We start from the raw sequence: 23,698 nt of genomic DNA, 5'->3' as shown, positions 1-23,698 counted from the left end.
CCCCTCCCAGCCATGGGGATGTCTAACCTCTCCCTGGATCTGTCCAATCCCTCCCAGCCATGGGGGATGTCTAACCTCTCCCTGGATCTGTCCAATCCCTCCCAGCCATGGGTGATGTCTAACCTCTCCCTGGATCTGTCCAATCCCCTCCCAGCCATGGGTGATGTCTAACCTCTCCCTGGATCTGTCCAATCCCCTCCCAGCCATGGGTGATGTCTAACCTCTCCCTGGATCTGTCCAATCCCCTCCCAGCTATGGATGTCTAACCTCTCCCAGGATCTGTCCAATCCCCTCCCAGCCATGGGTGATGTCTAACCTCTCCCTGGATCTGTCCAATCCTCCCAGCCATGGGGGATGTCTAACCTCTCCCAGGATCTGTCCAATCCCCTCCCAGCCATGGGTGATGTCTAACCTCTCCCTGGATCTGTCCAATCCCCTCCCAGCTATGGGGGATGTCTAACCTCTCCCAGGATCTGTCCAATCCCCTCCCAGCTCCCTCTCCCAGGATCTGTCCAATCCCCTCCCAGCCATGGGTGATGTCTAACCTCTCCCTGGATCTGTCCAATCCCCTCCCAGCCATGGGTGATGTCTAAACTCTCCCTGGATCTGTCCAATCCCCTTCCAGCCATGGGATGTCTAAACTCTCCTGTGTCTGGTCAGTCTCCTCCCAGCCATGGGTGATGTCTAAACTCTCCCTGTGTCTGGTCAGTCTCCTCCCAGCCATGGGTGATGTCTAACCTCTCCCTGGTCTGGTCCAATCCCCTCCCAGCCATGGGGATGTCTAACCTCTCCTGGATCTGTCCAACCTCTCCTGGATCTGTCCAATCCCCTCCCAGCCATGGGGGATGTCTAACCTCTCCCTGGATCTGTCCAATCCAGCCATGGGTGATGTCTAACCTCTCCCTGGATCTGTCCAATCCCTCCCAGCCATGGGGATGTCTAACCTCTCCCTGGATCTGTCCAATCCTCCCAGCCATGGGTCTCTAACCTCTCCAGGATCTGTCCAATCCCCTCCCAGCTCTCCTAACCTCTCCCAGGATCTGTCCAATCCACCCAGCCATGTCTAACTGTCTGTCCAATACTGTCTGTCTCTCTCCTTAACATAACATCTCTCTCTCTCTCTCTCAGCCATCACGCTAACCTCTCTCTCTGTCTCCCTCCCAGCCATGGGTGATGTCTAAACTTCCCTGTCTGTCTCCCCTGCCATGTGTCTAAACTCTCCCTGTCTGTCTTTCTCCTCCCAGCCATGGGTGATGTCTATCTGTCTGTCAGTCCTTCTGGGGATGTCTCTGTCCCAGCCATGGGGATGTCTCTCTGTCTCTGTTCAGTCTCTCCCAGAGTCGCTCCAGGCAGACAGTGACCACACCAGCCACAGTCTCTGTCTACTCTGATCTCCTCTCTAACTCTCTCTCTCTCTTTGTCTCTCTTTGTCTCTCTCTCTCTCTCTCTCCAGTCCCCTCCACAGTGACAGCGCTCCAGGCAGACAGTGACCACACCACCCACAGTCTAACAGTGACCTGGGAGACTACAGTGGGAGTGTACGAGGGTTACAAGATCCAGCTCCTGGATGATGGACGTGACATAGTCTCTAATATTTCCATGCCCCAGGGCTCCACCAGGCACCTCTTCGACCAGCTCACCCCTGGGAAGTGGTACCGAGTTCGGGTCGTATCCGTCAGTGGAGGGATCGACGGCAAGGAGGCCGTGGCTGAGGGACAAACACGTAAGAAGCACCACTTTTCCTGTGTCAGAGACAGTCATTATCACTGTGTCAGAGACAGTCATTATCACTGTGTCAGAGACAGCCATTATCACTGTGTCAGAGACAGTCATTATCACTGTGTCAGAGACAGTCATGATCACTGTGTCAGAGACAGTCATTATCACTGTATCAGAGACAGTCATTATCACTGTATCAGAGACAGTCATTATCACTGTGTCAGAGACAGTCATTATCACTGTGTCAGAGACAGTCATTATCATTATCTGTGTCAGAGACAGTCATTATCACTGTGTCAGAGACAGTCATTATCACTGTGTCAGAGACAGTCATTATCACTGTGTCAGAGACAGTCATTATCACTGTGTCAGAGACAGTCATTATCACTGTGTCAGAGACAGTCATTATCACTGTACTCATTATCACTGTGTCAGAGACAGTCATTATCATCAGAGACAGTCATTATCACTGTGTCAGAGACAGTCATTATCACTGTGTCAGAGACAGTCATTATCACTGTGTCAGAGACAGTCATTATCACTGTATCAAAGACAGTCATATCACTGTATCAGGAGTCATTATCACTGAAATACAAATCACTGTGTCAAAGTCATTATCACTGTGTCAGAGACAGTCATTATCACTGTGTCAGAGACAGTCATTATCACTGTGTCAGAGACAGTCATTATCACTGTGTCAGAGACAGTCATTATCACTGTGTCAGAGACAGTCATTATCACTGTGTCAGAGACAGTCATTATCACTGTGTCAGAGACAGTCATTATCACTGTGTCAGAGACTCATTATCACTGTGTCAGAGACAGTCATTATCACTGTGTCAGAGACAGTCATTATCACTGTGTCAGAGACAGTCATTATCACTGTGTCAGAGACAGTCATTATCACTGTGTCAGAGACAGTCATTATCACTGTGTCAGAGACAGTCATTATCACTGTATCAGAGACAGTCATTATCACTGTATCAGAGACAGTCATTATCACTGTGTCAGAGACAGTCATTATCACTGTGTCAGAGACAGTCATTATCACTGTATCAGAGACAGTCATTATCACTGTATCAGAGACAGTCATTATCACTGTATCAGAGACAGTCATTATCACTGTGTCAGAGACAGTCATTATCACTGTGTCAGAGACAGTCATTATCACTGTGTCAGAGACAGTCATTATCGCTGTATCAGAGACAGTCATTATTACTGTATCAGAGACAGTCATTATCACTGTGTCAGAGACAGTCATTATCGCTGTGTCAGAGATAGTCATTATTGCTGTATCACTGTATCAAAGACATTCATAATTACTGTATCAGGTAATAGCTGAAATAGAAATAAAAGTATCTCTCTCTCTCTCTCTCTCTCTCATCTCTCTCTCTCTCTCTCTCTGTCTCTCCTCTCCTCCCCTCTCTGTCTCTCTCTCTCTCTCTCTCTCTCTCTCTCCTTACCGCCTCTCTCTCCCTCTCTCTCTTCCTCTCTCTCTCCCTCCCCTCCTCCCCTCTCTGTCTCTCTCCCCGCTCTCTCTCTCTCCTTACCTCCCTCCTCCCCTCTCTGTCTCTCTCTCTCCCGCTCTCTCTCTCTCCTTACCGCCCTCCTCCCCTCTCTCCCTCCCTCCTCCCCTCCCTCAGGTCCAGCTGCAGTCAACGGTCTGACGGTGATGACTGCCAACACCAGCGGTCTGAGTTTCATCTGGCGCCCGTCCGAGGGCTACGTGGACGGATACGACCTGTTCCTGTATAACGTTGACGAGACGTTGCGTGGCCGTCAGACCGTGGAGGCCGGAACCCAGAAGTGCTCCTTCTCTGGTCTGGTCCCAGGGACGCTGTACAAGATGGAGGTGGTGAGCAGGAGCAGAGGCATGAGCAGTGACTCATCTATCCTAGCACGGACAGGTGAGACGGACACACACTGAAATCATGACACACCTGGGTCAAATATTTGAAGTGTGCTTTGTAGTCCAAAAACCGTCCCAAACTCCAAGCTAAATCAAGCACACCTCAAATTCTGTTTGCGTTGACGTGTATTTCACCCTGGAGTAGTGTATGAATATTATATTATATATTATTATTTTTTTATGGGCCAAGGATTTCTCAACATATATTGTGCCTAACAAGCCAAATGTCTGCTACAACTTTAGATGAACTTACAAGTCATTCTAAAAACCAGAAGGGTCAGACAGGGTAACAGCCCACAGCATCTGAAGTGGTGCGTCTGTATGTCAATGACAATCTTTTCTTTCACAGTGCCGCTGTCATTATTACAATCTAAATGCAAATGATTGTAACGCCTTGGGGCTTTTCCCACTGAGACAGTGGTTTATGTTAATGTGTCTCTGGTGTTATTGTTATTTCCATCAGGACTGTGACACAAAAAAAGACTTGGTGTCGAGCAGAATCAAAAACCTCTGCATCATTTTGATAGTTGCTTTGTGAGAAGGTGTTAAAGTCAGTCTTATCCCGAAGCCACTCCTGCGTTTTCTTGGCTGTGTGCTTAGGGTCGTTGTCCTGTTGGAAGGTGAACCTTCGCCGCAGTCTGTCCTGAGCGTTCTGGAGCAGGTTTTCATCAAGGATCTCTCTGTACTTTGCTCCATTCATCTTTCCCTTGATCCTGACTAGTCTCCCTTGATCCTGACTAGTCCCTGCCACTGAAAAACATCCCCACAGCATTTTTTAAATTGTACCTTTATTTAACCAGGCAAGTCAGTTAAGAGCATATTCTTATTTTCAATGACGGCCTGGGAACATTGGGTTAACTGCCTGTTCAGGGGCAGAACGACAGATTTGTACCTTGTCAGCTCGGGGATTTGAACTCGCAACCTTCCGGTTACTAGTCCAACGCTCTAACCACTAGGCTACGCTGCCGCCCCTATGCTGCCACCACTATGCTTCACTGTACGGATGGTTCCAGGTTTCCTCCAGACATGATGCTGCCACCACCATGCTTCACCGTAGGGATGGTTCCAGGTTTCCTCCAGACATGATGCTGCCACCACCATGCTTCACCGTAGGGATGGTTCCAGGTTTCCTCCAGACGTAACGCTTGGTTTCATCAGCCTGAGAGTCTTGTTTCTCATGGTCTGAAAGTCTTTAGGTGCCTTTTGGCAAACTCCAAGCAGGCTGTCATGTGTATTTTACTGATGAGTGGCTTCCGTCTGGCCACTCTACCCTAAAGGCCTGATCAGTGGAGAGCTGCAAAGATGGTTGTTCTTCTGGAAGTTTCTCCTACCTCTACAGAGGAACTCTGGAGCTCTGTCAGAGTGACCTTCGGTTTCTTGGTCACCTCCACTTCCTGGACAATTTCTTCCACCTCATATGGCTTGGTTTTTGCTCTGACATGCACTGTCAACTGTGGGACCTTATAGAGACAGGTGTGTTCCTTTCCAAATCAAGTTGTAGAAACATCTCAAGGATGATCGATGGGAACAAGATGCACCTGATCTCAATTTAGAGTCTCAAAGAAAAAGGGTCTGAATACTTACATAAATAAGGTATTTCAGATTTTAAAAAATATATACATTTGCTAAAATTTTTGAAAACCTGTTTTTGCTTTGTCATTATGGTGTATTGTGTGTAGATTGATGAGGATCATGTTTATTTAATCTATTTTAGAACGAGGCTGTAACGTAACAAAATGTGGAAAAACGGTCCAGGGGTCTGAATACTTTCCGAATGCGCTGTATGTACCAGATGAAAGGTACCAGCGGCCTGGCAATTAGACCCAAGAGAGAACAGGAGCCATGTCCCAGGGAGACACGGTGCTGCTGTACATAGAAACAGAAAAGTCTGAGTCTTTTTGGCTAAAACACGGGAGTAAATCGTCAGTGGAAACTCGCCACTAGTCTGTTGGTTGTATTTGTTCATTTCTTATTGCAGAGATGATGTGTGGTAGCTCTTTGTTGGGCCTGAGACTGTTATTAAAACTCTGATGTGAATGTTCCCATACTGCTCTGCAGAAGGGGCTCATTTATCAATGTAATGTGTTGATGGATGTAAAGCAGTTTATGGTCTTTGAGGTGGGAGACAGTCTGGGGAAATCACTGCCTTAATTGGTTATCTTTTTGTTTTGTCAACAATGTGAATGTCAAAATGACTTTTCTCCCCATGGGATTTTATATGTGAATGACTGTGACTTTTACACAGCCTCTTGTCTGACCTCTGACCTCACTTCTTATCATTTTTACTTCATCTCGACAACCCAGAAGTAAAAACTCACGTAATTTGTTCAGATGCCATTTGTGTCACGTAGTCGACCCAGGAGAGATTAGAACATCATTGGTCTGGCAGATATTTGAGTGATTAAACATGATGAAGAACTTCTCTGATCAGACGAATGTTAGATGTCCAGGTGGATATCTACACGCCAGATACACAACCCTGTTCAGAATCTCTGCCTTTCCTCTTGATAATACAACAGAGCATGAACTAACTCTATCACCCTGCTCTCTCTCTTCCCCCCCCAAACCCCTGTTCTCTCTCTTCTCCCCCAAATCCCTGTTCTCTCTCTTCTCCCCCAAAACCCTGTTCTCTCTCTTCTCCCCCAAAACCCTGTTCTCTCTCTTCTCCCCCAAACCCTGTTCTCTCTCTTCTCCCCCAAACCCCTGTTCTCTCTCTTCTCCCCCAAACCCCTGTTCTCTCTCTTCTCCCCCAAAACCCTGTTCTCTCTCCTCTCCCCAAAACCCTGTTCTCTCTCTCTTCAACCCCAAACCCCTGTTCTCTCTCTCCCCCCCCTGTTCTCCCTGTTCTCTCTCTTCTCCCCAAACCCTGTTTCTCGCTCTTCTCCCCCAACCCCCTTTTCTCTCTCTTCTTCCCCAACCCCTTTTCTCTCTCTTCTTCCCCAACCCCCTTTTCTCTCTCTCCTCTCCCAACCCCCTTTCTCTCTCCTCTCCCCATCCCCTTAACCATCCCCCAAACATCCATTCTTCTCTCTTCCATCCCTCACCCCCAAATAACCCTCTCTACCCTCTTCTCCCCCAGTCCCAGCCCCAGTGCGCTCTCTCCACGTCCAGGGTGGTAAGCGTACTGACCGTCTCTCCATCAGCTGGCTGCCTGGGGCAGGGGAGTGGAGTGGGTATCAAGTGGTCCTGTACGGTGGCCTGGAGGGCTCAACCACTACCCTGGCCGCCCAGGAGCTGGGCATGCAGCAGAGAGAACACCTGTTCCAGGGACTGGTACCTGGCCGTGTGTACCGGGCTGAGGTGGTCACACACAGTGGAGAGCTGACTAATGCTGTGTCTGCAAAGGGAAGGACGGGTCAGTACACAACCTTCTCTCTCTGTCTCTGTCTGAAACTCATATTCATTTACAATGATCCAATGATGCCAGGGATGATAGTTATTATAAAATGCATCCATTCTACCTAACAACTATATTGACTAGTACTACCTTAGTTAGAGAATACTCTGCACTCTGGGTCCATGTATCCATTCTACTTAACAACTATATTGACTAGTACTACCTTAGTTAGAGAATACTCTGCACTCTGGGCCCATGTATCCATTCTACTTAACAACTATATTGACTAGTACTACCTTAGTTAGAGAATACTCTGCACTCTGGGCCCATGTATCCATTCTACTTAACAACTATATTGACTAGTACTACCTTAGTTAGTGAATACTCTGCACTCTGGGTCCATGTATCCATTCTACCTAACAACTATATTGACTAGTACTACCTTAGTTAGAGAATACTCTGCACTCTGGGTCCATGTATCCATTCTACCTAACAACTATATTGACTAGTACTACCTTAGTTAGAGAATACTCTGCACTCTGGGTCCATGTATCCATTCTACTTAACAACTATATTGACTAGTACTACCTTAGTTAGAGAATACTCTGCACTCTGGGTCCATGTATCCATTCTACCTAACAACTATATTGACTAGTACTACCTTAGTTAGAGAATACCTGCACTCTGGGTCCATGTATCCATTCTACTTAACAACTATATTGACTAGTACTACCTTAGTTAGAGAATACTCTGCACTCTGGGTCCATGTATCCATTCTACTTAACAACTATATTGACTAGTACTACCTTAGTTAGAGAATACTCTGCACTCTGGGTCCATGTATCCATTCTACTTAACAACTATATTGACTAGTACTACTTAGTTAGAGAATACTCTGCACTCTGGGTCCATGTATCCATTCTACTTAACAACTATATTGACTAGTACTACCTTAGTTAGAGAATACTCTGCACTCTGGGTCCATGTATCCATTCTACTTAACAACTATATTGACTAGTACTACCTTAGTTAGAGAATACTCTGCACTCTGGGTCCATGTATCCATTCTACTTAACAACTATATTGACTAGTACTACCTTAGTTAGAGAATACTCTGCACTCTGGGTCCATGTATCCATTCTACTTAACAACTATATTGACTAGTACTACCTTAGTTAGAGAATACTCTGCACTCTGGGTCCATGTATCCATTCTACTTAACAACTATATTGACTAGTACTACCTTAGTTAGAGAATACTCTGCACTCTGGGTCCATGTATCCATTCTACTTAACAACTATATTGACTAGTACTACCTTAGTTAGAGAATACTCTGCACTCTGGGTCCATGTATCCATTCTACTTAACAACTATATTGACTAGTACTACCTTAGTTAGAGAATACTCTGCACTCTGGGCCCATGTATCCATTCTACTTAACAACTATATTGACTAGTACTACCTTAGTTAGAGAATACTCTGCACTCTGGGCCCATGTATCCATTCTACTTAACAACTATATTGACTAGTACTACCTTAGTTAGAGAATACTCTGCACTCTGGGTCCATGTATCCATTCTACCTAACAACTATATTGACTAGTACTACCTTAGTTAGAGAATACTCTGCACTCTGGGTCCATGTATCCATTCTACCAACAACTATATTGACTAGTACTACCTTAGTTAGAGAATACTCTGCACTCTGGGTCCATGTATCCATTCTACCTAACAACTATATTGACTAGTACTACCTTAGTTAGAGAATACTCTGCACTCTGGGTCCATGTATCCATTCTACTTAACAACTATATTGACTAGTACTACCTTAGTTAGAGAATACTCTGCACTCTGGGTCCATGTATCCATTCTACTTAACAACTATATTGACTAGTACTACCTTAGTTAGAGAATACTCTGCACTCTGGGTCCATGTATCCATTCTACTTAACAACTATATTGACTAGTACTACCTTAGTTAGAGAATACTCTGCACTCTGGGTCCATGTATCCATTCTACTTAACAACTATATTGACTAGTACTACCTTAGTTAGAGAATACTCTGCACTCTGGGTCCATGTATCCATTCTACTTAACAACTATATTGACTAGTACTACCTTAGTTAGAGAATACTCTGCACTCTGGGTCCATGTATCCATTCTACTTAACAACTATATTGACTAGTACTACCTTAGTTAGAGAATACTCTGCACTCTGGGTCCATGTATCCATTCTACTTAACAACTATATTGACTAGTACTACCTTAGTTAGAGAATACTCTGCACTCTGGGTCCATGTATCCATTCTACTTAACAACTATATTGACTAGTACTACCTTAGTTAGAGAATACTCTGCACTCTGGGTCCATGTATCCATTCTACTTAACAACTATATTGACTAGTACTACCTGTTAGAGAATACTCTGCACTCTGGGTCCATGTATCCATTCTACTTAACAACTATATTGACTAGTACTACCTTAGTTAGAGAATACTCTGCACTCTGGGTCCATGTATCCATTCTACTTAACAACTATATTGACTAGTACTACCTTAGTTAGAGAATACTCTGCACTCTGGGTCCATGTATCCATTCTACTTAACAACTATATTGACTAGTACTACCTTAGTTAGAGAATACTCTGCACTCTGGGTCCATGTATCCATTCTACTTAACAACTATATTGACTAGTACTACCTTAGTTAGAGAATACTCTGCACTCTGGGTCCATGTATCCATTCTACTTAACAACTATATTGACTAGTACTACCTTAGTTAGAGAATACTCTGCACTCTGGGTCCATGTATCCATTCTACTTAACAACTATATTGACTAGTACTACCTTAGTTAGAGAATACTCTGCACTCTGGGTCCATGTATCCATTCTACTTAACAACTATATTGACTAGTACTACCTTAGTTAGAGAATACTCTGCACTCTGTATCCAGAGTTCAAATGACAGAGAAAATTAACACAGAATAAGTTCAACATTCAAAATATTGCTGCTTGCAGTAAAGCCTGTTTCTGTCTGTGTTTTGTGTTGCTTGTAGTAAAGCCTGTTTCTGTCTGTGTTTTGTGTTGCTTGCAGTAAAGCCTGTTTCTGTCTGTGTTTTCCCCCTCAGCCCCAGAGCCTCCCTCCATGGTATCCTTCAGGGACATCAGTGGCAACAGCTCTGTAGAACTGACCTGGGATGGTCCCGCCTCTGGTGACTACGACACCTTTGACCTCCAATGGGCTCCCAGAGATTCCCTGTCAATCACAGCGCCTCAGCCAACCAGCCGCATCCTGGATGGGATGTTCCCGGGACGACTGTACAACTTCACCATCCGCACTGTCAGTGGGGGAGGAGTCAAGGGCGGGCCTATCGCCAACAGCCAGCCAATCCAGAGGAGCCTCAGAACAAGTAGGTGGAGCCTATGAGAGAGGGATATTTTATTTACTGTTGGGGTTTAAACTGTGTTATTCATGGTTAGAGTTATAGTATTTATGTTGGGGTTTAAACTGTGTTATTCATGGTTAGAGTTATAGTATTTATGTTGGGGTTTAAACTGTGTTATTCATGGTTAGAGTTATAGTATTTATGTTGGGGTTTAAACTGTGTTATTCATGGTTAGAGTTATAGTATTTATGTTGAGGTTTAAACTGTGTTATTCATGGTTAGAGTTATAGTATTTATGTTGGGGTTTAAACTGTGTTATTCATGGTTAGAGTTATAGTATTTATGTAAGGATTTAAACTGTGTTATTCATGGTTAGAGTTATAGTATTTATGTTGAGGTTTAAACTGTGTTATTCATGGTTAGGGTTATAGTATTTATGTTGGGGTTTAAACTGTGTTATTCATGGTTAGAGTTATAGTATTTATGTTGGGGTTTAAACTGTGTTATTCATGGTTAGAGTTATAGTATTTATGTTGAGGTTTAAACTGTGTTATTCATGGTTAGAGTTATAGTATTTATGTAAGGATTTAAACTGTGTTATTCATGGTTAGAGTTATAGTATTTATGTTGAGGTTTAAACTGTGTTATTCATGGTTAGGGTTATAGTATTTATGTTGGGGTTTAAACTGTGTTATTCATGGTTAGAGTTATAGTATTTATGTTGAGGTTTAAACTGTGTTATTCATGGTTAGAGTTATAGTATTTATGTAAGGGTTTAAACTGTGTTATTCATGGTTAGAGTTATAGTATTTATGTTGGGGTTTAAACTGTGTTATTCATGGTTAGGGTTATAGTATTTATGTTGAGGTTTAAACTGTGTTATTCATGGTTAGGGTTATAGTATTTATGTTGAGGTTTAAACTGTGTTATTCATGGTTAGGGTTATAGTATTTATTGGACTGGTAGACTTCCATGAAAATAATTCAAACCTGATTGGTGGGAAGTACTTCCAACATCAGCCACTAGAGGGAAGCACACAACTGATCAGGGGAAAGAGAGACCTGTGCACTCAAGTTAAATTTTAAAAAATGTATTTGACTAGACAATTCAGTTAAGAAAAAAATATTATTTTCAATGACGGCCTAGAAACAGTGGGTTAACTGACTGTTCAGGGGCAGAACGACAGATTTGTACCTTGTCAGCTCGGGGGTTTGAACTTACAACCTTTCGGTTCCTAGTCCAACACACACACACACACACACACACACACACACACACACACACACACACACACACACACACACACACACACACACACACATATTGGTTGATGAAGAGGTTCAACAGAACATCTAGATAATGAATGGTATTGATTGATGAAGAGGTTCAACAGAACATCTAGATAATGAATGGTATTGGTTGATGAAGAGGTTCAACAGAACATCTAGATAATGAATGGTATTGGTTGATGAAGAGGTTCAACAGGACATCTAGATAATGAATGGTATTGGTTGATGAAGATGATCAACAGGACATCTAGATAATGAATGGTATTGGTTGATGAAGAGGTTCAACAGGACATCTAGATAATGAATGGTATTGGTTGATGAAGAGGTTCAACAGGACATCTAGATAATGAATGGTATTGGTTGATGAAGAGGTTCAACAGGACATCTAGATAATGAATGGTATTGATTGATGAAGAGGTTCAACAGAACATCTAGATAATGAATGGTATTGGTTGATGAAGAGGTTCAACAGGACATCTAGATAATGAATGGTATTGGTTGATGAAGATGATCAACAGAACATCTAGATAATGAATGGTATTGGTTGATGAAGAGGTTCAACAGAACATCTAGATAATGAATGGTATTGGTTGATGAAGAGGTTCAACAGAACATCTAGATAATGAATGGTATTGGTTGATGAAGAGGTTCAACAGAACATCTATTATTATTTATTATTATTATTATCTAGATAATGAATGGTATTGGTTGATGAAGAGGTTCAACAGAACATCTAGATAATGAATGGTATTGGTTGATGAAGAGGTTCAACAGGACATCTAGATAATGAATGGTATTGGTTGATGAAGAGGTTCAACAGAACATCTAGATAATGAATGATATTGGTTGATGAAGAGGTTCAACAGAACATCTAGATAATGAATGGTATTGGTTGATGAAGAGGTTCAACAGAACATCTAGATAATGAATGGTATTGGTTGATGAAGAGGTTCAACAGAACATCTAGATAATGAATGGTATTGGTTGATGAAGAGGTTCAACAGAACATCTAGATAATGAATGGTATTGGTTGATGAAGAGGTTCAACAGAACATCTAGATAATGAATGGTATTGGTTGATGAAGAGGTTCAACAGGACATCTAGATAATGAATGGTATTGGTTGATGAAGAGGTTCAACAGAACATCTAGATAATGAATGGTTTCATCTTCAACCATCCTCTCAGTGACAGTGCTGCTCTTAATAGCCTAAGCTTTGCTCAATAAATCATACATTCAAACACACACACATAGATGTACACACACACACATAGATGTACACACACACACACATAGATGTACACACACACACATAGATGTACACACACACACATAGATGAACATACACACACACACACACATACATGGAGGTACACACACATATTGATGGAGAACCTGGCTCTGCCTGGCTCGTAGTGTAACTTAAAGTTGCAAATGAGTTCTTCTCTATTCTTATAAATTCTTATGTCCCAAATTGCACCCTACACATTATTTTGGTGCACTAGTTTTACCACTGCCCATAAGAGAGTCAGGTCAAAAGTAGTGCACTACGTAGGGAATAGGGTCCCATTTGGGGAACACATCGTTTTCCCCCTCTGGTCTGGGATATTAATCTTCCTTCAGCATCTGGCTCATGACAACCCTTAGACTCTTATCACTTTCCATTTCAATATAAAGGGCATAACTGCTTAGTGGTAAATATTACCCTGCCCCAGGCTTTTCAAACATCGGACAATTCCTTTCCATTTTCACCTAAAATGACATACCCAAATCTAACTACCTGTAGCTCAGGACCTGAAGCAAGGATATGCATTGTTTTGATACCATTTGAAAGGAAACACTTTGAAGATTGTGTAAAAGCGAAATTAATGTAGGAGAATGTAACACATTAGATCAGGTCAAATATAATACAAATATATATATATATTTTTACCATCATCTTTGAAATGCAAGAGAAAGGTCATCATTTATTATTCCAGCCCACACGCAATTTAGATTTTGGCCACGAGATGACAGCAGTGTATGTGCAACGTTTTAGACTGATCCAATGAACCATTGCATTTGTGTTCAACATTTTGTATCAAGACTGCCCTAAGGTGCCTAATTGGTTAATTAATACATGTTCAAGTTCATGACTGTGCAACTCTCCTCAAACAATAGCATGGTATTATTTCACTGTAATAGCGACTGCAAATTGGACAGTGCAGTTGGATTAACAAGAATTTAAGCTTTCTGTCAATATCAGATATATCTATGTCCTGGGAAATGTTCTTGTTATTTACAACCACATGCTAATCGCATTAGCCTACAGTACGTTAGCTCAACCGTCCCGAGGGGGGCACACCGATCCTGTAGAGGTTATTAAGTTTAGATTTATCATAACCATTTTATGTGGGTATAGTTATGTGTGGGTATATGTGGGTATAGTTATGTTTGGGTATATGTGGGTATAGTTATGTGTGGGTATATGTGGGTATAGTTATGTGTGGGTATATGTGGGTATAGTTATGTGTGGGTATATGTGGGTATAGTTATGTGTGGGTATATGTGGGTATAGTTATGTGTGGGTAAATGTGGGTATAGTTATGTGTGGGTATATGTGGGTATAGTTATGTGTGGGTATATGTGGGTATAGTTATGTGTGGGTATACAGTGCCTTGCAAAAGTATTCGGCCCCCTTGAACTTTGCGACCTTTTGCCACATTTCAGGCTTCAAACATAAAGATATAAAATTGTATTTTTGTGTGAAGAATCAACAACAAGTGGGACACAATCATGAAGTGGAACGACATTTATTGGATATTTCAAACTTTTTTATCAAATCAAAAACTGAAAAATTGGGCGTGCAAAATTATTCAGCCCCCTTAAGTTAATACTTTGTAGCGCCACCTTTTGCTGCGATTACAGCTGTAAGTCGCTTGGGGTATGTCTCTATCAGTTTTGCACATTGAGAGACTGAATTTTTTTCCCATTCCTCCTTGCAAAACAGCTCGAGCTCAGTGAGGTTGGATGGAGAGCATTTGTGCACAGCAGTTTTCAGTTCTTTCCACAGATTCTCGATTGGATTCAAGTCTGGACTTTGACTTGGCCATTCTAACACCTGGATATGTTTATTTTTGAACCATTCCATTGTAGATTTTGCTTTATGTTTTGGATCATTGTCTTGTTGGAAGACAAATCTCCGTCCCAGTCTCAGGTCTTTTGCAGACTCCATCAGGTTTTCTTCCAGAATGGTCCTGTATTTGGCTCCATCCATCTTCCCATCAATTTTAACCATCTTCCCTGTCCCTGCTGAAGAAAAGCAGGCCCAAACCATGATGCTGCCACCACCATGTTTGACAGTGGGGATGGTGTGTTCAGGGTGATGAGCTGTTTTGCTTTTAAGCCAAACATAACGTTTTGCATTGTTGCCAAAAAGTTCAATTTTGGTTTCATCTGACTAGAGCACCTTCTTCCACATGTTTAGTGTGTCTCCCAGGTGGCTGGTGGCAAACTTTAAATGACACTTTTTATGGATATCTTTAAGAAATGGCTTTCTTCTTGCCACTCTTTCATAAAGGCCAGATTTGTGCAATATACGACTGATTGTTGTCCTATGGACAGAGTCTCCCACCTCAGCTGTAGATCTCTGCAGTTCATCCAGAGTGATCATGGGCCTCTTGGCTGCATCTCTGATCAGTCTTCTCCTTGTATGAGCTGAAAGTTTAGAGGGATGGCCAGGTCTTGGTAGATTTGCAGTGGTCTGATACTCCTTCCATTTCAATATTATCGCTTGCACAGTGCTCCTTGGGATGTTTAAAGCTTGGGAAATCTTTTTGTATCCAAATCCGGCTTTAAACTTCTTCACAACAGTATCTCGGACCTGCCTGGTGTGTTCCTTGTTCTTCATGATGCTCTCTGCGCTTTTAACAGACCTCTGAGACTATCACAGTGCAGGTGCATTTATACGGAGACTTGATTACACACAGGTGGATTGTATTTATCATCATTAGTCATTTAGGTCAACATTGGATCATTCAGAGATCCTCACTGAACTTCTGGAGAGAGTTTGCTGCACTGAAAGTAAAGGGGCTGAATAATTTTGCACGCCCAATTTGTCAGTTTTTGATTTGTTAAAAAAGTTTGAAATATCCAATAAATGTCGTTCCACTTCATGATTGGGTCCCACTTGTTGTTGATTCTTCACAAAAAAATACAGTTTTATATCTTTATGTTTGAAGCCTGAGATGTGGCAAAAGGTAGCAAAGTTCAAGGGGGCCGAATACTTTCGCACGGCACTGTATGTGGGTATAGTTATGTGTGGGTATATGTGGGTATAGTTATGTGTGGGTATATGTGGGTATAGTTATGTGTGGGTATATGTGGGTATAGTTATGTGTGGGTATATGTGGGTATAGTTATGTGTGGGTATATGTGGGTATAGTTATGTGTGGGTATAGTTATGTGTGGGTATATGTGGGTATAGTTATGTGTGGGTATATGTGGGTATAGTTATGTGTGGGTATATGTGGGTATAGTTATGTGTGGGTATATGTGGGTATAGTTATGTGTGGGTATATGTGGGTATAGTTATGTGTGGGTATATGTGGGTATAGTTATGTGTGGGTATATGTGGGTATAGTTATGTGTGGGTATATGTGGGTATAGTTATGTGTGGGTATATGTGGGTATAGTTATGTGTGGGTATATGTGGGTATAGTTATGTGTGGGTATATGTGGGTTATGTGTGGGTATATGTTATAGTTATGTGTGGGTATATGTGGGTATAGTTATGTGTGGGTATATGTGGGTATAGTTATGTGTGGGTATATGTGGGTATAGTTATGTGTGGGTATATGTGGGTATAGTTATGTGTGGGTATATGTGGGTATAGTTATGTGTGGGTATATGTGGGTATAGTTATGTGTGGGTATATGTGGGTATAGTTATGTGTGGGTATAGTTAGTTAGTCTTGGACATCGCCATTTTTCTTTAAACACTTGGCTGAAGAGAAAAAGGAGGGTGGTGAGAATTTGTCATACTTCATGTGTAGGAGACGGTAGTAATGACTGTGACAGTCATGGCATTTTGGGTGACAGGAACTGGTCAGCCAAATGACTGCAGTCACAGTAAAAGAGGTTAGAATAGCAAAAATAAATATATACACTACCAGTCAGTAGTTTGGACACACCTACTCATTCCAGGGTATTTATTTTATTTTGACTATTTCCTACATTGTAGAATAGTAGAGAAGACATCACAACTATGAAATAACACATATGGAATCATGTAGTAACCAAAATAGTGTTAAACAAATACAAATATATTTGAGATTTTAGATTCTTCCAAGTACCCACCCTTTTCCTTGATGACAGCTTTTAGGAAAACATGTTCTCCTCTCCTCCTCTCCTGTCTGCATGTGCTGCCATGGAAATAGACTGGACAGAAGGTGCATCAAATCAATTATGGCATAATGGCTGGATTGGCAGCTATTGCGAGTGCACCCATAGGAGCAAAGCAGGAAGTATAATATGTGATGTGTTTTGTTGATTCAACTCAACTGACATTACAAAAATACCTTCTATTGCATGAGCATGTCAGTTAGCATTATTTGAATGAATATTCTACAATTTATTGCATCACAATACCAGGCAGCCATTGTCAGTTTACCAGGGTTAGGGTTAGAGGTTCCAAGCCTGTTCTATTCATTCTATTTACCAGTCAAGTTGTCAGGGTTAGAGGTTCCAAGCCTGTTCTATTCATTCTATTTACCAGTCAAGTTGTCAGGGTTAGAGGTTCCAAGCCTGTTCTATTCATTCTATTTACCAGTCAAGTTGTCAGGGTTAGAGGTTCCAAGCCTGTTCTATTCATTCCATTTACCAGTCAAGTTGTCAGGGTTAGAGGTTCTATTCATTCTATTTACCAGTCATATTACCAGGGTTAGAGGTTCTATTCATTCTATTTACCAGTCATATTACCAGGGTTAGAGGTTCTATTCATTCTATTTACCAGTCATATTACCAGGGTTAGAGGTTATATTCATTCTATTTACCAGTCATATTACCAGGGTTACAGGTTCTATTCATTCTATTTACCAGTCATATTACCAGGGTTAGAGGTTCTATTCATTCTATTTACCAGTCATATTACCAGGGTTACAGGTTCTATTCATTCTATTTACCAGTCATATTACCAGGGTTAGAGGTTCTATTCATTCTATTTACCAGTCATATTACCAGGGTTACAGGTTCTATTCATTCTGTTTACCAGTCATATTACCAGGGTTAGAGGTTCTATTCATTATATTTACCAGTCACATTACCAGGGTTAGAGGTTCTATTCATTCTATTTACCAGTCATATTACCAGGGTTAGAGGTTCTATTCATTCTATTTACCAGTCATATTACCAGGGTTAGAGGTTCTATTCATTCTATTTACCAGTCATATTACCAGGGTTAGAGGTTCTATTCATTCTATTTACCAGTCATATTACCAGGGTTAGAGGTTCTATTCATTCTATTTACCAGTCATATTACCAGGGTTACAGGTTCTATTCATTCTGTTTACCGGTCATATTACCAGGGTTAGAGGTTCTATTCATTCTATTTACCAGTCAAGTTGTCAGGGTTAGAGGTTCTATTCATTCTATTTACCAGTCAAGTTGTCAGGGTTAGAGGTTCTATTCATTCTATTTACCAGTCATATTACCAGGGTTAGAGGTTCTATTCATTCTATTTACCAGTCATATCACCAGGGTTAGAGGTTCTATTCATTCTATTTACCAGTCATATTACCAGGGTTACAGGTTCTATTCATTCTATTTACCAGTCATATCACCAGGGTTACAGGTTCTATTCATTCTATTTATCAGTCATATTACCAGGGTTAGAGGTTCTATTCATTCTATTTACCAGTCATATTACCAGGGTTAGAGGTTCTATTCATTCTATTTACCAGTCATATTACCAGGGTTAGAGGTTCTATTCATTCTATTTACCAGTCATATTACCAGAGTTAGAGGTTCTATTCATTCTATTTACCAGTCATATTACCAGGGTTAGAGGTTCTATTCATTCTATTTACCAGTCATATTACCAGGGTTAGAGGTTCTATTCATTCTATTTACCAGTCATATTACCAGGGTTAGAGGTTCTATTCATTCTATTTACCAGTCATATTACCAGGGTTAGAGGTTCTATTCATTCTATTTACCAGTCATATTACCAGGGTTAGAGGTTCTATTCATTCTATTTACCAGTCATATTACCAGGGTTAGAGGTTCTATTCATTCTATTTACCAGTCATATTACCAGGGTTAGAGGTTCTATTCATTCTATTTACCAGTCATATTACCAGGGTTAGAGGTTCTATTCATTCTATTTACCAGTCATATTACCAGGGTTAGAGGTTCTATTCATTATATTTACCAGTCATATTACCAGGGTTAGAGGTTCTATTCATTCTATTTACCAGTCATATTACCAGGGTTAGAGGTTCTATTCATTCTATTTACCAGTCATATTACCAGGGTTACAGGTTCTATTCATTCTATTTACCAGTCATATTACCAGGGTTACAGGTTCTATTCATTCTATTTACCAGTCATATTACCAGGGTTACAGGTTCTATTCATTCTATTTACCAGTCATATCACCAGGGTTAGAGGTTCTATTCATTCTATTTACCAGTCATATTACCAGGGTTAGAGGTTCTATTCATTCTATTTACCAGTCATATTACCAGGGTTAGAGGTTCTATTCATTCTATTTACCAGTCATATTACCAGGGTTACAGGTTCTATTCATTCTATTTACCAATCATATCACCGGGGTTAGAGGTTCTATTCATTCTATTTACCAGTCATATTACCAGGGTTAGAGGTTCTATTCATTCTATTTACCAGTCATATTACCAGGGTTACAGGTTCTATTCATTCTGTTTACCAGTCATTCTGGTAAACAACCAAGGCCCCTTGCCCACTACAGCCCAATCTACTAACTTCTACAGCAGTTTGACCTGGTCCAAGATAACATGTTATGGTGCTGAGTGAATATGTATAATGCCTTTATAGTGCTATCATCAATATGAAGCTTCAGACTAGTTGAGGTCCCTCTAAGGTAGATACAGAAGCTAGGGTCAGTGTGTATATCTCTCTGGAACCGTGTGTCACGCAGACCACACACTTACATTGAGCCCTGTCATTGAGTCGTGTGTGTGTGTGTGTGTGTGTGTGTGTGTGTGTGTGTGTGTGTGTGTGTGTGTGTGTGTGTGTGTGTGTGTGTGTGTGTGTGTGTGTGTGTGTGTGTGTGTGTGTGTGTGTGTGTGTGTGTGTGTAGTGTGGGCTAACGCAGACCACACACTTACATTGAGCCCTGTCATTGAGTCGTGTGTGTGTGTGTGTGTGTGTGTGTGTGTGTGTGTGTGTGTGTGTGTGTGTGTGTGTGTGTGTGTGTGTGTGTGTGTGTGTGTGTGTGTGTGTGTGTGTGTGTAGTGTGGGCTAACGCAGACCACACACTTACATTGGGCCCTGTCATTGAGTTGTGTGTGTGTGTGTGTGTGTGTGTGTGTGTGTGTGTGTGTGTGTGTGTGTGTGTGTGTGTGTGTGTGTGTGTGTGTGTAACGCAGACCACACACTTACATTGGGCCCTGTCATTGAGTTGTGTGTGTGTGTGTGTGTGTGTGTGTGTGTGTGTGTGTGTGTGTGTGTGTGTGTGTGTGTGTGTGTGTGTGTGTATAAGTGTGGGCTAACAGACCACACACTTACATTGAGCCCTGTCATTGAGTTGTGTGTGTGTGTGTGTGTGTGTGTGTGTGTGTGTGTGTGTGTGTGTGTGTGTGTGTGTGTGTGTGTGTGTGTGTGTGTGTGTGTGTGTGTAGTGTGGGCTAACGCAGACCACACACTTACATTGAGCCCTGTCATTGAGTCGTGTGTGTGTGTAGTGTGGGCTAACGCAGACCACACACGTACATTGAGCCCTGTCATTGAGTCGTGTGTGTGTGTATATAGTGTGGGCTAACGCAGACCACACACTTACATTGAGCCCTGTCATTAAGTTGTGTGTGTGTGTGTGTGTGTAGTGTGGGCTAACGCAGACCACACACTTACATTGAGCCCTGTCATTGAGTCGTGTGTGTGTATATAGTGTGGGCTAACGCAGACCACACACTTACATTGAGCCCTGTCATTGAGTCGTGTGTGTGTATATAGTGTGGGCTAACGCAGACCACACATTTACATTGAGCCCTGTCATTGAGTCGTGTGTGTGTATATAGTGTGGGCTAACTCAGACCACACACTTACATTGAGCGCTGTCATTGAGTCGTGTGTGTGTATATAGTGTGGGCTAACGCAGACCACACACTTACATTGAGCCCTGTCATTGAGTCGTGTGTGTGTATATAGTGTGGGCTAACGCAGACCACACACTTACATTGAGCCCTGTCATTGAGTTGTGTGTGTGTGTGTGTAGTGTGGGCTAACGCAGACCACACACTTACATTGAGCCCTGTCATTGAGTCGTGTGTGTGTATATAGTGTGGGCTAACGCAGACCACACACTTACATTGAGCCCTGTCATTGAGTTGTGTGTGTGTATATAGTGTGGTCTAACGCAGACCACACACTTACATTGAGCCCTGTCATTGAGTCGTGTGTGTGTGTGTGTGTGTGTGTGTGTGTGTAGTGTGGGCTAACGCAGACCACACACTTACATTGAGCCCTGTCATTGAGTCGTGTGTGTGTGTGTGTGTGTGTGTGTGTGTGTGTGTGTGTGTGTGTGTGTGTGTGTGTGTGTGTGTGTGTGTGTGTGTGTGTGTATATAGTGTGGGCTAACGCAGACCACACACCCTGTCATTGAGCCCTGTCATTGAGTCGTGTGTGTGTATATAGTGTGGGCTAACGCAGACCACACACTTACATTGAGCCCTGTCATTGAGTCGTGTGTGTGTGTGTGTGTGTGTGTGTGTGTGTGTGTGTGTGTGTGTGTGTGTGTGTGTGTGTGTGTGTGTGTGTGTGTGTGTGTGTGTGTGTGTGTGTGTGTGTGTGGGGCTAATGCAGACCACACACTTACATTGAGCCCTGTCATTGAGTCGTGTGTGTGTGTGTGTGTGTGTGTGTGTGTGTGTGTGTGTGTGTGTGTGTGTGTGTGTGTGTGTGGGCTAACGTTACATTGAGCCCTGTCATTGAGTGTGTGTGTATATAGTGTGGGCTAACGCAGACCACACACTTACATTGAGCCCTGTCATTGAGTCGTGTGTGTGTATATAGTGTGGGCTAACGCAGACCACACACTTACATTGAGCCCTGTCATTGAGTCGTGTGTGTGTATATAGTGTGGGCTAACGCAGACCACACACTTACATTGAGCCCTGTCATTGAGTCGTGTGTGTGTATATAGTGTGGGCTAACGCAGACCACACACTTACATTGAGCCCTGTCATTGAGTCGTGTGTGTGTATATAGTGTGGGCTAACGCAGACCACACACTTACATTGAGCCCTGTCATTGAGTCGTGTGTGTGTATATAGTGTGGTCTAAAGCAGACCGTTGTTTTTCTTTGAAAAAGGCAGACAGTCCAAGGGCACGGGAACAAAACACACCTCTCAAAATATTATTCTTGGCCTCTGTGCTCATTTTCTTTCACACTGTTATGTAGAGAGCCTTTCTCTTCAGCTGGTCCCTGACCACTTTGTCCTCAGTCTGATGTGACGTATTGTAGAGCCTCTTATGGCCGGTGGTGAGTCAGCAAAACTCACAATGCTCTGCCTGGCTCCTATTGTATCCTCACTCCTGGCCAATGATGGAAGTCTGATTGAAGACTCCAGTAAACAGTGTCCTCTGTCTCTCACTGCCAGCTAGGCTGAAGATGCCCTTATTAGGACACATCATTATGACATCAGGAAGATTTTAGATACATGGGCCCAGTGCCTTTGCTAACTAACATTGCTGGTCCCTTAGTTTAGAATTGTTTCTCATTTTATGCTAATAGTTATGAGGTGTTAGAGTCCTCTTGTTTTAAATGTGTTATCTTCAACCCAGACTGCTAGTGCATAGTTAGGAAGGTAGAGGAGACAGGGGACAGGAAGGTAGAGGAGACAGGGGACAGGTAGGTAGAGGAGACAGGGGACAGGAAGGTAGAGGAGACAGGGGACAGGAAGGTAGAGGAGACAGGGGACAGGAAGGTAGAGGAGACAGGGGGCAGGAAGGTAGAGGAGACAGGGGACAGGAAGGTAGAGGAGACAGGGGGCAGGAAGGTAGAGGAGACAGGGGGCAGGAAGGTAGAGGAGACAGGGTCAGGAAGGTAGAGGAGACAGGGGACAGGAAGGTAGAGGAGACAGGGGCAGGAAGGTAGAGGAGACAGGGGACAGGAAGGTAGAGGAGACAGGGGACAGGAAGGTAGAGGAGACAGGGGACAGGAAGGTAGAGGAGACAGGGGCAGGAAGGTAGAGGAGACAGGGGACAGGAAGGTAGAGGAGACAGGGGACATGAAGGTAGAGGAGACAGGGGACAGGAAGGTAGAGGAGACAGGGGACAGGAAGGTAGAGGAGACAGGGGACAGGAAGGTAGAGGAGACAGGGGACAGGAAGGTAGAGGAGACAGGGGACAGGAAGGTAGAGGAGACAGGGGACAGGAAGGTAGAGGAGACAGGGGACAGGAAGGTAGAGGAGACAGGGGACAGGAAGGTAGAGGAGACAGGGGACAGGAAGGTAGAGGAGACAGGGGACAGGAAGGTAGAGGAGACAGGGGACAGGAAGGTAGAGGAGACAGGGGACAGGAAGGTAGAGGAGACAGGGGACAGGAAGGTAGAGGAGACAGGGGACAGGAAGGTAGAGGAGACAGGGGACAGGAAGGTAGAGGAGACAGGGGACAGGAAGGTAGATTAGACAGGGGACAGGAAGGTAGAGGAGACAGGGGACAGGAAGGTAGAGGAGACAGGGTCAGGAAGGTAGAGGAGACAGGGTCAGGAAGGTAGAGGAGACATAAGTTAGGTAGGTAGAGGAGACATAAGATAGGTAGGTAGAGGAGACAGGGGACAGGAAGGTAGAGGAGACAGGGTCAGGAAGGTAGAGGAGACAGGGTC

General features: G+C 42.9%; 1 protein-coding gene and 1 long non-coding RNA gene across 3 annotated transcripts in view; both read left to right on the top strand.

The window, feature by feature from the left end:
* LOC118381850 (receptor-type tyrosine-protein phosphatase beta-like) overlaps positions 1 to 23,698 on the top strand; it is a 147,917-nt gene that overhangs the window by 53,806 nt on the left and 70,413 nt on the right. Inside the window, exons 12-15 of the mRNA XM_052514573.1 lie at positions 1,454 to 1,723; positions 3,363 to 3,626; positions 6,708 to 6,983; positions 10,093 to 10,374. Coding sequence (XP_052370533.1) covers positions 1,454 to 1,723; positions 3,363 to 3,626; positions 6,708 to 6,983; positions 10,093 to 10,374 — 1,092 coding nt within the window. The remainder of the gene's footprint in view (positions 1 to 1,453; positions 1,724 to 3,362; positions 3,627 to 6,707; positions 6,984 to 10,092; positions 10,375 to 23,698) is intronic.
* LOC127927862 (uncharacterized) lies at positions 11,730 to 12,876 on the top strand. 2 transcript variants are annotated; one of them, XR_008129357.1, is made up of 3 exons: positions 11,730 to 11,826; positions 12,195 to 12,286; positions 12,497 to 12,875. It is a non-coding gene; the product is annotated as an uncharacterized LOC127927862 (long non-coding RNA). The 2 variants fall into 2 exon arrangements; XR_008129358.1 differs by lacking the exon at positions 11,730 to 11,826 and having other exon boundaries at positions 12,134 to 12,286; positions 12,497 to 12,726; positions 12,773 to 12,876.

This window comes from Oncorhynchus keta, unplaced genomic scaffold (assembly GCF_023373465.1).
Source record: "Oncorhynchus keta strain PuntledgeMale-10-30-2019 unplaced genomic scaffold, Oket_V2 Un_scaffold_180_pilon_pilon, whole genome shotgun sequence".
NCBI lineage: Eukaryota > Metazoa > Chordata > Actinopteri > Salmoniformes > Salmonidae > Oncorhynchus > Oncorhynchus keta.
This window is presented reverse-complemented; position numbering and strand designations above follow the sequence as displayed.